The 13906-nt window shown below is 47.6% G+C and overlaps 1 protein-coding gene across 1 annotated transcript in view; it reads right to left on the reverse strand.

Moving 5' to 3' along the window:
• The window catches only part of IRF5 (interferon regulatory factor 5), a 12588-nt gene extending 1955 nt beyond the window's left edge, over positions 1–10633 (reverse strand). The window contains exons 1-6 of the mRNA XM_044679022.1: positions 10526–10633; positions 4486–4740; positions 1873–1906; positions 1442–1696; positions 562–951; positions 278–396 (exon numbers count right to left, since the gene is read on the reverse strand). Coding sequence (XP_044534957.1) covers positions 278–396; positions 562–951; positions 1442–1696; positions 1873–1906; positions 4486–4740; positions 10526–10633 — 1161 coding nt within the window. The remainder of the gene's footprint in view (positions 1–277; positions 397–561; positions 952–1441; positions 1697–1872; positions 1907–4485; positions 4741–10525) is intronic.
• Positions 10634–13906: the final 3273 nt, after the last annotated feature.

Consider the following 13906-nt stretch of genomic DNA (forward strand, 5'->3'; position numbering starts at 1 on the left):
GAGAGAGAGAGAGAGAGAGAGAGAGAGAGAGAGAGAGAGAGAGAGAGAGAGAGAGAGAGAGAGAATGGAAAAGCCTCCTGCAGGAGGTGACTTTTGAACCAGAGCTTAAAAGAAGCCAGGGAATCTGAGAGGATGGGAGGGAGCGCATTCTAGATTTGGAAAGTACAGAGAGATGGAAGCTGGGACTTCATGTGAGTTTTAGGCCAGTATTCCTGAACTAGAAAGGCTGGAAAGGGCCAGGTTGTGAAGTCATTGCACTTCTTCGTCCAGTACATACCTGTACAGTAATGAGTTTCTTCTCCTTAGGTTTTCTATCTGGCCACTCCTCCCCAAAGCAAAAGAAAATCTCGAAGGCCGGTGGAGTTGTGGTCTGGCCCTTTTGAAATAGGATCAGCTCTAAGGGCAGAGAATAGGACCAAGAAGTTCGTTAGGAAGCCCTAGTCCTCAGCCTGGCACCCAGGCTGGTCAGCGGGGGAGCAAACACTTTAGGAGCAGACGGGGTCAAAAGAAGCCCTACAGAAGAGAAAGGTGGAGAGCAGGAGAGCAGAGAGCTGGCCTCACCATTGAGGAACTGCTCCAGACTGAACAGCTTTGTCTTCTTCTCTCTCTGGATGGGTCGTGATGTGGCACAGGGCGTGGCACAAGGTCCACTCCAGAACACCTTGCACTGGCAGAGGCGGATGGCATAGAGATCCTGGCCCTGAAGCTGGAGGATGAGCCCTCGGTCTAGCACATCTAGTAACTGGTTGGTATAGAAGCGCTGCTTGTCGCTGGGAATGCCCTCCGGACCAGGAAAACGCACCTGCTCCAGGCTTACTGGACCAAAGAGTTCCACTTGCTCCTGGGTGGCCTCCAGCTGACTGTAGAAGAGGCGGCAACCCTGGGGGTTGCTGATGGTGAGAGAATAGGGTGGCTGGCCTCGGTACTGGAACTTGATCTCCAGGTCGGTCACTGCGGAAGGGGACAGCCCGGCCGCCCGACACCCACGCCCCAGGTGAGCTCCCTCCACGGAGAGCCCGGCATCCCAGAAACCTGGAGGATGCCTCGGGCCTCCATCCCTGTTCCTTGCCCTCCCTCTCAACTCAGACTTTCCTTTTCCTGATAATGCTCTTGGATGAGCGCTCCCAACCCGCCATCCCGTGGCCCTCGATCCTCCTTAATCGGAGCACATGGGCGCTTAGTGCCCTCGGAGGCTGGCGCCAGTCTAGGCTGTTTTTACTTCGTATGGAGCCGTTGAGGTGCCCCACAGTGCCCGGCGAGGAGCGGCCACTTCATAAAGCCCTGCTGGCTTGCTCCGCTGGAGAGGATGCTCACACTTAGGTCTGAGTTACAGAATTTCTCAAGGGAAGAAACCCTCATTTGGTCAATTCTCTCTTCTGTTCCTTCCTCAATCCCAGCTGCTTCTCTGGACCCTCCCCATCCCCAGTTCGGAGGTCCTTACGTGGCAGCATGTGGGGACTTATAAGCAGGTCTGGAAGCAGTTGTTCTGGAGGGGGGGCCAAGTTGGCAGCCAGAGGCCCAGAGCCTGGCAGGACTTCCACAAAATTAGCAGGGGGGCCGGCCGGAGGGGCCAGGATAGCTGGCTCAGGAGGGGACGGCCCCAGCCCAAGAGGTTGCTGAAGACTAGGAGATGGCCACTTCTGTTCTTCCTTTGGCAAAGGATAAGGGACCATGGAGGGGGCAGGTTGTTTTGGTCCTATAACCCCCCCAAAAAAAGAAGTCAACAACTGCCCTCCCCAGAAGCCCTCCCCAGAAATCCCAGAGCCCGCTGTCTCTACCCCCAGGCCCAGAACTCGGGCCTTCCTCCCCTAACCCCACCCCACCACAGGACTTCTGGTACCCGAAGGGGTACAGCAAGCCCTCACATCCCACCTGTGATGCGCAGAGATGGCAACATCCTTTGGAGCTAGTGGGGAGAGAGAAGGAAAGAGAAGAAGGAAAGTAAGGCATCATTCTGGTCCTTGACTATGACGCTGAGGTCATGCACATGGATCACTAAGTAACTGGCCCTGCCTTCAGCCTTAGCTTAGCAGAGAGGCTAATGCTAGATTTGATGCTAGATCGGTCAGCAGAACACGGGCAGCTCACTGAACCTCATTAGTCCAATGACTAGAGTTACAGCTGCTCTACATTGCTTATAAGATGGTTGGGTACATGAAGCCACTTTCATTTTTAATTTATTTTTAAAAATTAAATTAAATTTTATTTTTTAAATTAAATTATTTTAATTTTAATAACAAATTTCCCCATGAGTTTTCTGAAGTTATAGGATCCAAATTGTCTCCCTCCCTTCTTCCCTCCTCCCTTTCTAGAGCTGGCAAGTAATTCAGTCTGGATTACCCATGTATTATCATGCAAAATATATCATGGAGCCACTTTCAAAAGTAAAGGCTAGGGGCAGCTAGGTAGCTCAGTGGGTTGAGAACCAGGCCTAGAGACAGGAGGCCCTGGGTTCAAATCTGGCCTCAGACACTTTCTAGCTGTGTGACCCTGGGTAAGTCACTTCACCCCCATTGCTTAGCCTTTACCGCTCAGAAAACTAATTAATTCAAATCTAATCTGCCGTGCCTTAAAACCAATACATAGCCTTGATTCTAAGGTGGAAGGTAAGGTTAAAAAAAAAAAAAAAAAGCAAAGGCTCCACAAATCAGAAGCACGGCAGGAAGACTCCTTGGCTGAAGAGTCCCAAGAACAGCCTCCCAGTAGAGAAAACACCCCTGTAAGAGGGAAAACCTTCGGTGGCTCTCCTTCCACTGCTGAATAAGTACAAACCCCTCTTAGCATTTCAAGTACTCCCTAAGCTAGCCAAAAGTTCTTCCCCAGCTTTATCTTGCAGCCCTCCTGGTCTGCAGCCACAGATCAGTGCTTTCCCTGCTTGCTTCTCAGAGGCTGGGACAGAGCCCGGATGATAAGCACAGGCTCTTAGCTGAGTGATGGTCCCTACCTTCATGTAGCTTGAGAGAGAGGGGAGGAAGAAGGCTATGTGAAAGCCACAGATAATGCCAACGCGGAGCCATACTTTCCCCCTCCATTTCTCCACGTACTTCATGTGAACTTCCGGGGAAACAGAGGGGGTCTTTGCTTACTTGGGGTGGGGGGGCTTTCCGAGAAGACTTCTAGGACAAGATGGTGCTTGAGTTAGAAAATAAACCGGGGACTGTTTTTGCTCTTTCTCAGTATTTCCAGCACTCGGCGTAATGCTCAGCATATAGGAAGCCCTTGATAAACTGATTCATTGATTGAATTGGGCTTTTAAAGGATGAGTAGGAATTCATCAAACGAAAAAGCATTCAGAGCATAGAGAACAACATGAGCAAAGACACTGAGCTAAGAAAGTGCAGGATGTGTAGAAAAGATGGGGATCTGTTCAGTTTGGTTGGACCACAAGATACGTGGAGGAAAAGGCTTGTCAGGCAAACAGAGTTTAAACTTTATTCACCTGGCAAGCAATTAGGAGCCCCTGAAGAGAAATGAGATCAGATGGAGGCACAAGGACAGATTCGGGAGACTTGATGTGGAAAAAGGGGAAGGCTGGTAGGAGGCTACTGAAGCCATCTACACAGGTGGCCATGAATGAACATGGAGATGTCCGTACGTAGTGGGCACAGGGAGATCGAGATGCAGGTGAGAGACTGAGAAGGTAGTGCCAACAGGATGCTGGGACCAATTTGTTTTGCTGTGAGATGAGGAAAGGGGAAATGACAAAGATATCATCAAGGTTCTGGACGTAGGAGACAGAAGGAATAGCGATGCCCCTGAAATAGCGAAGGCAAAGGGCTGCCTTTGCATACGTTGAAGCTTGAGGCACCAGCGGGACATCCAGGCAGAGGCTGGGGTCTGTAGCTCAAAAGAGAAGTCAAGGCTGGAGATAAAACTGCAGGAGCGATCCGAATGAATGGAGGGGAGAGAAGCTCGGGTTTCTCACGACATTTTGGCAAGGCACCGATCCTGTTCTCCTTTATATTGTCCTGACTTGGTAGGGAGTGGAAAAGTGGACGGAGCGATGGCCTTGGAGTCAGGAAGACATGAATCTTCAAGTGCCACCATAGCCACTTATTAGATCTATGACTCTGGGCAAGTCATGTAAGCTCTCTCAGACTCGATTCCCTCATCCGCAAAATGGAGACCATGCGAGTGCCTACCTCATAGGATTATTGTGTGGGATGAATGAAACAACACGTAAAGGGCTTTGCAGACTCTGAAGCAATATAAATGCCAGCAGTTATTACTGTGGACATATGCCTTTTCCTCCTTGTAGAGTGTAAGCACCTTGAAAAAAGGATCTATCTACTCTACATCCTTAATGTCTCTTACGGAGACTTGGAAGTGGCTTGTGCTTGATATCTGTCGAATGCCGAATCTTAGAGAAAAGGGTGAGGGACAACTTCCTAAGAGTACCCCAATCTTAGAGATTAATTATGTGGAGGACCGAGTTTAGAGGCATCCTAACCGCCCCCCTCAATCTGGTTCTGTTTCAGAACTCACCTCCTCTTCCTCCTCATCTTCTTCTTCACCAGGGAGGGATTCTGAAGGAAACAAAGAAGGGAGACAGGAGGGAAGCTGGGCAGCATGGGAGGAAATGATGTCCAAGAACTCAGAGGTTCCACTGGGAGGACGACCAAGGAGACCGAGGCTACAGATTGGGTTGACACTGCCTAACACTGCCCTAACATTGAAAACTCCAAAGAGGGGGCAGCTGGGTGGCCCAGTAGATTGAGAGCCAGGCCTAGAGACAAGGGAAGGAGGGGTCTTGGGTTCAAATCTGGCCTCAGATACTTCCTAGCTGTGTGACCCTGGGCAAGTCACTTAACCCTCATTGCCTGGCCCTTCCCAGTCTTCTACCTTAGAACCAATATTTAGTATCCATCCTAAGACAGAAGGTAAGGGTTTAAGGGGCAGCTGGGTGGCTTAATGGATGGAGAGCCAAGCACAGAGACAGGAAGTCCTGGATTCAAATTTTACCTCAGACACTTCTAACTGTGGGATCCTGGGCAAGTCACTTAACCCCCCCCCCCCCCCCATTGCCTAGCCCTCAGTATTCTTCTGCCTTAGAACCAATACACAGTATTGATTCTAAGACAGAAGGTAAGGATTAAATAAAATAAATAAAGAGAATAAAATAAAGGTAAGGATTTTTTAAAAAGGCGGGAATACCCTTTTCCATGGGACAGTCATCAGTTACTTGAACAGAGCCCTCATGGTCCCCCTGTCTGTCTCCTTAATTTGAACCTAGCTGGGTTTCCTGATTTTCAAGCCAACGTTCTTTCTATGTATGTTCACCAAGTAAGCAATTCGAATCTTCTTTCCATACCTGGGAGAGACACTGTCTCCACCCACAACAGAAGAATCTACTTTGTGATTACTGTCCAGTTGTACTGGATCTATTGCTTGGCACACACCTGAATTTATGTGTGTGTGTGTACACGCACCCACGTGAAAAGATGCATTTCCAGTATATTTGGAGTTTCCTGAGCAAGATTACAAACTTCTCTAGAATAGAGCCTGCCTTCCACTTCCTTGGCATCCCAGTGCCAGTCAAAGGATGATGACATTATCTGGCAAACAGGGAATACTCAAAGGAGGCACAGCCAGAGAAAGAGTTGCCAAAGCTTGGGTTTAGGAGGAGCTCATCCAATTAGCACCCAATTAGAAGGAGGAAGGCAAGAGATGCTAGAAAGAAGGGGAAAGGGCGCATGATGGAAGTCTCATTGCCTTGTACAAAGCTAGGAAGTGAAAACCTAATAGAAAAGAGTGGCTCCATTTACTTTTTAAGTACTTTTCCCAGTTGTCTTCAACATCTCTTAATCGGTTTGTTTGTTTTTTTGAGCTCTTTCTGAGTCTGAGTCCAATTTGCTGGAGTTTCTGAGGTTTTGCTTGCTGTTCCTTGGTCCTCCTCTGTCCTAGTAATGTTCTTTGTTCAATTACCTGAATAGAAGCTATCGATTGTCATTTCTTTTTTCTTCTCTTGTTTTTTACTCATATTTCTTCCTTCTTTCCCCCTCCTTATGGGCTGTATTTTTGCTCCTCTGTTTGCTGAATCTGTGAGTTTATGGTTTTTCTGCCCTGAAGGGGCTTCGTCTCTGTTCTGCGGGTAAACTGGATTAGGTGATTGATCTGACCTATTGTATTAATGCACCCTGAGGCCAGATCTTCCCCAGAGGCTGGCAGAGGCTGAAAGTGAAGGTGAAGGTGTGGAGGCTGAAGGTAGTTACTGTGGGTCCAGCAGCCCAGTCAAAGCCCTGAGCTTCCTGTGGTGGTACCGAGGTACTCCATCGCTTTCACCCTGGAATCCCACAGTCAGCCTGAGTCCTCCTGGGGGTCTCAGTGGAGTAGGAGGGGAGGGGCTGGATCTTTCCCTTCTGCCAGAGAATTTGACTTTATCTGCATACCTTTCAGGTTGAAAGGAGCAGGAGAGACCTGTGGCTCTATCTTATTGTTGAGTTTAGCTTTCTGTCTATTTTGAAGCGCTTATTTATTTATTTATTTATTTATTTATTTATTTATTAATTTATTTATTAAGCCCTTACCTTCCATCTTGGAGTCAATACTGTGCATTGGCTCCAAGGCAGAAGAGCGGTAAGGACTAGGCAATGGGGGTCAAGTGACTTGCCCAGGGTCACGCAGCTGGGAAGTGTCTGAGGCCAGATTTGAACCTAGGACCTCCCATCTCTAGGCCTGGCTCTCAATCCACTGAACTACCCAGCTGCCCCCTGAAGCACTTATTTTTGCTTTTGGTGTGTAAGGAAAGTCCCAGAGGCTTTGACTTCTGCTGCTCCTGAGCCACCATCTTGACTCTGCCAGTGGCTCCATTTAGAAAGTGTTTCTGATGGCTGCAAAGCACTTCCATGTTATTTGACTGAATTCTTAGTAACCTTGTGAAGTAGATAGGACAGGTATTTTTATTCCTGCTTTATAAGTGAGGAAACTGAGGCTGAGAAGTTGTCATTTCACCAAGATCAGGGCAAATAAATTCCATAGTAGGAACTCAACCCAAGTCCAAATCCAGCACTCTCTCTACCAGATACATTTGCTATTCTGGTATTTCAAAATATGATAGGATCAAAGAGTCAGATCCACAATTCATCCTTCACCAATGTAGATCATAGCCTGCCCATATCACGAGGAAAGTGGTCCTTATGAGTTTCTGGACTCCCACTCCCAAATTACATCCTCTGATGATGAGTCACTTCAAGCTTAGCTCAGCTGGTCCTTATGTGACCAAGAGACAGCCTATCACTGGGTCCATAATCAGAGAATTGGGTAATACCTTTCAAGAGCCTGTAAGTCCAGGCTCACTCCTATGGCATTTTACCGACATATGATTTTAGTGTAGGTCTTCAAATATTAGTCCCATTTTATAAATGAGCAAACCAAGGCATTAAAAAAAAAATTTAAGTAACTTGCTTAGGTTCACACCAATAGTGTCAACCTCTTAACTCCAAGTCCAGAGTTATTTTAAGACTGCCCATGGTTCCCAAACTATGTGAACACAAAGAGGAGCCACAGGCTCTCTTACTTTTTTGAGGATAACACAGCGATACTTCCATCTATTTCAGGCACCCCTCAATCTCTTAGCTTCAGGTAATTCACATTATTAACATTAGATAATACCATGTTTCTCCTGATTTGAGACCTGTTGGATATGTTTTTATTTAGTTGCACTTGGGCTACATAAGTAACTTCTTGAACGTTCTGGTTTGCAACTATCATAGTTTGATGAAGCTGTGGTTTTGGCAGTTGCTGTGATAAAATGGTAAGTTCTGTAAGAAAGTCAATGTGGAACAGGAAATAAACTAGCAAAGCTAGAGGGGATGCTAGGAAGAGAAAACCTGATAGAAAACGGTCTCTTGTTATAAAGTGTTTTGGATGGCTGCAAAGCACTTTGGTGTTCATTATTTGAAGGCATTCTCAATAACCTTGTGAAGGAGACGGGCACCTATCCTTATTCCTGCCATTCCAGTTAGAGCGATCAATTTGATTCCAAGGTTTGAGAAGTTTTGCAGTGCCCCACAGGCTCACATCTAGGGCATCGGGGTGGCACAGTAGCCAAGACACCAGATCCAGAGTCAAGAAGACTCATCTTCCTGAGTTCAAAATCTGGTCTAAGATACTGACTAGCCGGATGAGGCAGACGGAAGTTAAGCGACTTGCCATGCATCACCCAGTTAGGAAGTATCTGAGGCTGGATTCAAACTCGCATCTTCCTGACGCCAAACCTAGCATTTCTATCCTCTGTGCCATCAACAGTCTAGTGTTTGATAAATCCCCAAATATAAACTAAAAAAGGAAAGACACATTTTGGGAAAAGATCTGTTGATTGCAGAACTTCACAGGTATAGTTGATATCCTATTTCTTGCCTTCTCAGTAGGCAGGGGAGGGGTGAGAGGGAGAGAACCTGGAACTCAAATTCTTTTTTTAAGTGAATGTTAAGAAATAAAATTTAAAACAAAAAAAAATTTTTTTTTAAGGAAACTCTTGAGAAAACTGGAAAACAGGACAGCTAGGTGGCTCAATAGCTAAAAAGTCAGGCCTGGAGTCAGGAGATCCAGGGTTCAAATCTGGCCTCAGATACTTCCTAGCTATGTGACCCCTGGGCAAATCTTAACCTTGTTTGCCTAGCCCTTGCCTTTCTGTTTTAGAGTTATTACTAAGACAGAAAGCAAGGGTTAAAAAAAAAAATGAAGTTCCTTACTTTCACAAGGTTGAACAGATATTGAGTAAGGCCAGGCTTCGAATTTAGGGATTCCAAATCCAGCCTGCAGCATTCAGACAGCAAGTTCTGACCACATAAAATGTTTTATAAAGCCGCTTTCAAGAACAATGCCAATGAAGACAAAATTAAAAAGAAACCTGGGAGAGTAGGAAAATATTTGCCTCAAATATCTGAGAAAATCTCTTGTCCCAAACAGGCAAGGAACATCCACCAGTTTTCAAAGCAAGACTTGTAAGCTATAAACAACTACAGTGAAAATATGTCCCAAGTTCAAACAACTTCCAGACATGAGTGATAGAAGAAGCAAAGATGAAGGAGGTAGGAAAGGGAAGAATGAGGTGAAATGACAGCAAGTAGTCTAGTTTGGCCAGAGAACCAAGCATGGGAATGATTTACCTACTCCAACCCCTGGTCCCAAAGATTTTTATATGCCTGGAATCAGATAAAAATGAAGATTACAGGCAACCTTGTGAAGAAATTCAAGAGTCCTTAATGGGCAGCTTGAGAGGGATCTGTTAAAAGGAGGAGAGGAAGGGTAGCTGGGCAGCACAGTGGATAGAACACAAAGCCTGGAGTCAGGAGGACTCAGGTTCAAATCTGACCCCAGACACACATAGCTGTGTGACCCTGGGAAGTCACTTCATCCTGTTTGCCTAGGCCTTGCCCTTCAGTCTTGAAGGTGCACCTAGGATAGAAAGTAAGGGTTAAAAAAGGGGGTGCAAGGGTAATTTGTGGTAATCCCAAAGCTAGTCCCCCAGAACTGCATGAAGGCAGTGATGGTGAACTTTTTAAAGACTGAATGCCCAAACTATACCCTCATGCTTCGGGTGAGCCCTGCCTTACCCTAGACAGGGGAGGGAGGAAGCGCTCCCATTGGGCTGCTGAGCAGAGGGGTGGGTGATGAGAGAAATGTCCTCAGGCACATGGAGAGGAGAAGGGGAGCAGCCCCCTCTGGCACATGTGCTGTAGGCTCACCAACATGGCACTAAGGTGTGTCTCTCTACCCCCAGAGACAGATGGGGGAACCAGAACTCCTTAGGCTATAATGGGATTCAGGCAAATCCTATTTCCCTGGAAGAGAAGACCATCCCAAGACCTCACCGTCCTAAGCTGCAGAAAAGAGTTTTGGAGACCACACCAATAGAACTATCAATAATATGGAAATAGGTCTTGGACATAGGATACATGTTAAACCCAGTGGAAATGCGTGTCAGCTATGTGGGGTGGTATCTGGGGGGGGTTGAAGGGGAAAGTAAGAACATGAATCATGTAACCATGGAAAATTTTTCTAAAAAATAAAAATTAATAAAAAAGAAAGAAAAGAGTTTTGGATCTGTACTGGTGAAGGGAGTTTCTTCACTGGGAGTTCCTTAGCCCACTGTAATCTTCCTGCAACATGAGCCCCTCCCCATATGTGACCTCATTTTATCCTCACAAGAATCCAGGGACTTAGTGCCATTCATAAAGCCCATTTTACAGATGAGTACATGGAAAGTTAATACTGCTTCTTATACATAGGAAGTGGTCAATCAATGTTTGCTGAGCGAATGAATAGCAAAGGAGCCCAGGACCTATGGGAGGGAAGCAATAAAGCCAAGATCAGGAAAGCTAGCCTGGAAGCCAGGACTTGACCTCCCTCTTGGTCTAACGTTATTTCCACTCTGCTGGGCAAATGGTAGGGGAACTTGGTCAGCAGACTGGATATAAATAAGCATCTAGACTTCCTGGCCCTCCTCCTGCCTGCTCTCTTCCCCATGTCACAGACCAGCACCTTCAGCCTCCTCTAGTCTAATTTAAGCCTCAGAGCACACCTGCTCTCGGCAGACCCCGGCCGTACATCGGCTCTTGGCACAGGGCTTCTGGGGAAAGAGAGGGCTGGGAAGGGGAAGCCTCCCCAGCCCGGCTTCCCGAGGTCCCATCCCCTCCCCAACACTGGCTGCTCACTTCCCATTTTGTACCCTTCCCCCATCCAAGCCAGGAGGAAACGAAAGTACCAGAGGCTGGCCAGTGCTTGGGTGCCTCTGAGCCCTGACTCATTTTGGCCAGTGGGAACTGCCGAGGGGAGTGGGGGGAGGGGTTCGATCCAGGGTTCCAGTGACAAATCTTACCCCTAGCACTAGACAGAAATGTCAGTGGTTCCTTAGCCTGGGACCTCCTTGAGAGCAGAGACTGTCTTTTGTCTTCCTTTGCACCCCTGGGGTTTAGCCTATTGCCTGGCACCGAGTGGGCTAGTTGGCCGACAGACTGAAGAGTCATTAATTACACCGTGGTATACATTTGAATCAGTCACTTGCCTCCTCGAGGGAGATTCACGATTGAGGCTCGCTAAATGAAGGCTCTACAAGGTTTTGTCCGCAATGGGAAGGAAGCCGGGCATCTGCTATGGGATCGGGTCCTTTTGACCTGCCCAGGGAACAGAAGAGGGAGCTGGTACAGCAGGGGGACTTGTCCCAGGACAGGACGGATCAACAGAGATGCTCTCCCCATTCTTCTCAACACCACCTCCTGAGCGAGGTGAAATGGAAAGTCCTAGGCTTAGCTTGGGGAAGGGGGAGTAGCACTAAAGACAAGATGAGTCATCATTCATATCCGCTCTCCCTAGACCAGAAGTGGAGTGAGAAGGAACATCCTGTGGTTAGAGCTCTGGGCCCCAGTGCTCTGCCTTCTTATGGGTGTAAGCTCTGGAGCCCAGGCCGATTGTTCCCAAAGTGTGCACCACGACTCTAGCAGGGGCTCCTCGAGATCAAAACTATTTTATAGGGGGCAGCTGGGTGGCTCAGTAGATGGAGAGCCAGGCTGAGAGATGGGAGGTCCTGGGTTCAAATTTGACCTCAGACATATCCTAGCTGTGTGACCCTGGACAAGTCACTTAACCCCTATTGCCTGGCCCTTACCATACTTTTGCCTTAGAACCAATACCCAGTGTTGATTCTAAAATGGAAGGTGAGGGTTTCAAAACAAAACAAAACTATTTCATAATAACATGAAGATGTTTTCATTTCTAATGCAGAAAATATGGATCCATATAACCTATGTTAAAAGTGCTCTTTGAATGTTAAAAACATGAAGGGGTCCTGACACCTAAAAGTTAAAGAATCTCTGGTCTAGACAGATCTTGGGATCGAGGACTAGAAAGCTTAGAGATCATCCTGTCTGGGGGTTCTTCACCTGGGCTACATGAACTTATTTTATGTGAATGTATACAAAAACACACATACAGGCACATAGATATGCACACATATGTGCAAATGCACACGTGTTTCTTATACCTATTCGTGTGTGTTCATACACATATATTTGCGGGCTCTGTTTCAGCATAATTTGTGTACTTTGTATCCCATGTGATTTATGGAGCTCGTTTAAAAACCCCTGGAAGAAGGCTTCGTGAGAGACTACCGAAGGAGTCCATGACCCCAAGAAAGCTGATGAGCCCCTAATTTACTCTGATACCTTCACTTAATAGATGAGGAAACTCCATTCCAGAGAGGGGACACCATTTGTCCCAAGTCACACAGCCAAAAAGAAAAGCGGGAACTCACACCTGGCGCTCTGACTCCAAATTCGCCACTCCAAAGCCATCCCGCCAAGACTGGCAAATGGAAGCCTTTCCCTGCCATCTTGGCCGCAGAGGGCACTAGCAGAAGGGATGGAAGGAGAGCAGCAATGAGGGGGCCAGGGCAAAGTGGGACGGCTCATTCCAGAACAGGACAGGGCCATGGGAAAGATCTCCTCTCCCCAGTGGGCCCTGGTAGTAAGTCCTTGGGTGAGTAACCACCTTCCTCCTCCCCCCAAGGGCAGAGAGTTCAAGTCTGTGCTTGCTATACCCTCTGCATGGCCCTCCTCTCCAAAACATAAACCTTGGCCTTACAGTCAGTCCCCAGGAAGTGTTTTCCTTTAAACTGGGGAATCTTCCCTCCTGTGGGGAGTGGCAGCCTGAGGGCCAGGACTCCTGGGTCCCCATTCTGACTCCACCCCATCCCCATCCCCACCCCCACCCCCACCCAACTTGCTCTGCTACCTGATGGTGCCCGTCCTTCCCTGGACTTTCAGCTTCAATTCCTCTCCCATCTTCAGGTTCTGTTCTCCTGCCAGTCTGGGGCCGATGCAGTCCCAGGGGCTTCTCTAGGGAATGAAGGAGCATCTCTCTCGGCCTCCCCATTCTTTTTCTTAGTAGATAAGGGATTATTTTTTGTTTGTTTGTTTGAATCAGAGTAGAGAAGCTGGTGATCAGAGTCAGTGAAATGCCTCCTCCTTCCGTGAGGATCCCAACAAGAGTTTGAACAGATCTAGCTTCTTCCTTAAAGAGGCTGAAGCGGTGCGAATGATGCCAAGGTCAGGAGTTTAGTCTTCCCATAAAGGGTGATGAAAACCATAGTCCCTTGTCTGACCTTCAACAACTGCCTTTGATTTTGATTTATTATAGATTTTATAGGTGGCTCAGTGGTTAGAGAGAGGGCTATAACCAAATGGAAATGTTTCAGTATTACATATCAGATATATATAATATAATATACGATACAGGATTATATATTTATTAAATGAGCATTTACTCTGTGTTAGGCATTATGCTAAGGGCTCAGGCTATAAAGAAAGACAAAGGACAAGAGCCCCCAGGCACATGTAACAAATACAGAGAATCTCTGGACAGGGTAGATAGGAAGGACTTGAGAGAGGCTGGGAAAGGCTTCTCCCAGTGTGTACTGGTCCCCAGAGAGGGGCCACATGGCTCAGCAAGAGCCCATCCCCAACTCCAGGAGAAATGATTCAAGCCCACATCAGCCCCAGTGCTAGTCAGGCTCTATCAGTCAGGACTCTCTAGGACCTCTGAGTCATTCTGAGGAACCAAATGTCCCCCCGAGCTTTCAGGCCATCTGGAGACCGGCAAAGGTTCTTCAGGGAATGGTTCCCGGGCAGCTCAAAGAGCCCTGGCTCGGTCAGGGCTCTGGGATGCCCCAGACCGGACCCACCTGACTTTACTCCCAGGCCACCACCAGCCCCTTTCCCACAGTCTTCCCTCAGCTTCTGAAGGAGCCCAGGGGGCTATCTCCTTCCCTCTTTCCTTCCTTCCTCCACCAAGGCAAATTCTCTCATGCCGGCACCAACCTACCTACCGCTATTGGGGGGAAACGGTCACAATTCTTCTCACTCTAAGGAGGTCCCTGGGGAGAGCTCAAGATAACTGGAGCCTCTTT

Source organism: Gracilinanus agilis, chromosome 5, assembly GCF_016433145.1.
Source record: "Gracilinanus agilis isolate LMUSP501 chromosome 5, AgileGrace, whole genome shotgun sequence".
NCBI classification, from domain to species: Eukaryota; Metazoa; Chordata; class Mammalia; order Didelphimorphia; family Didelphidae; genus Gracilinanus; species Gracilinanus agilis.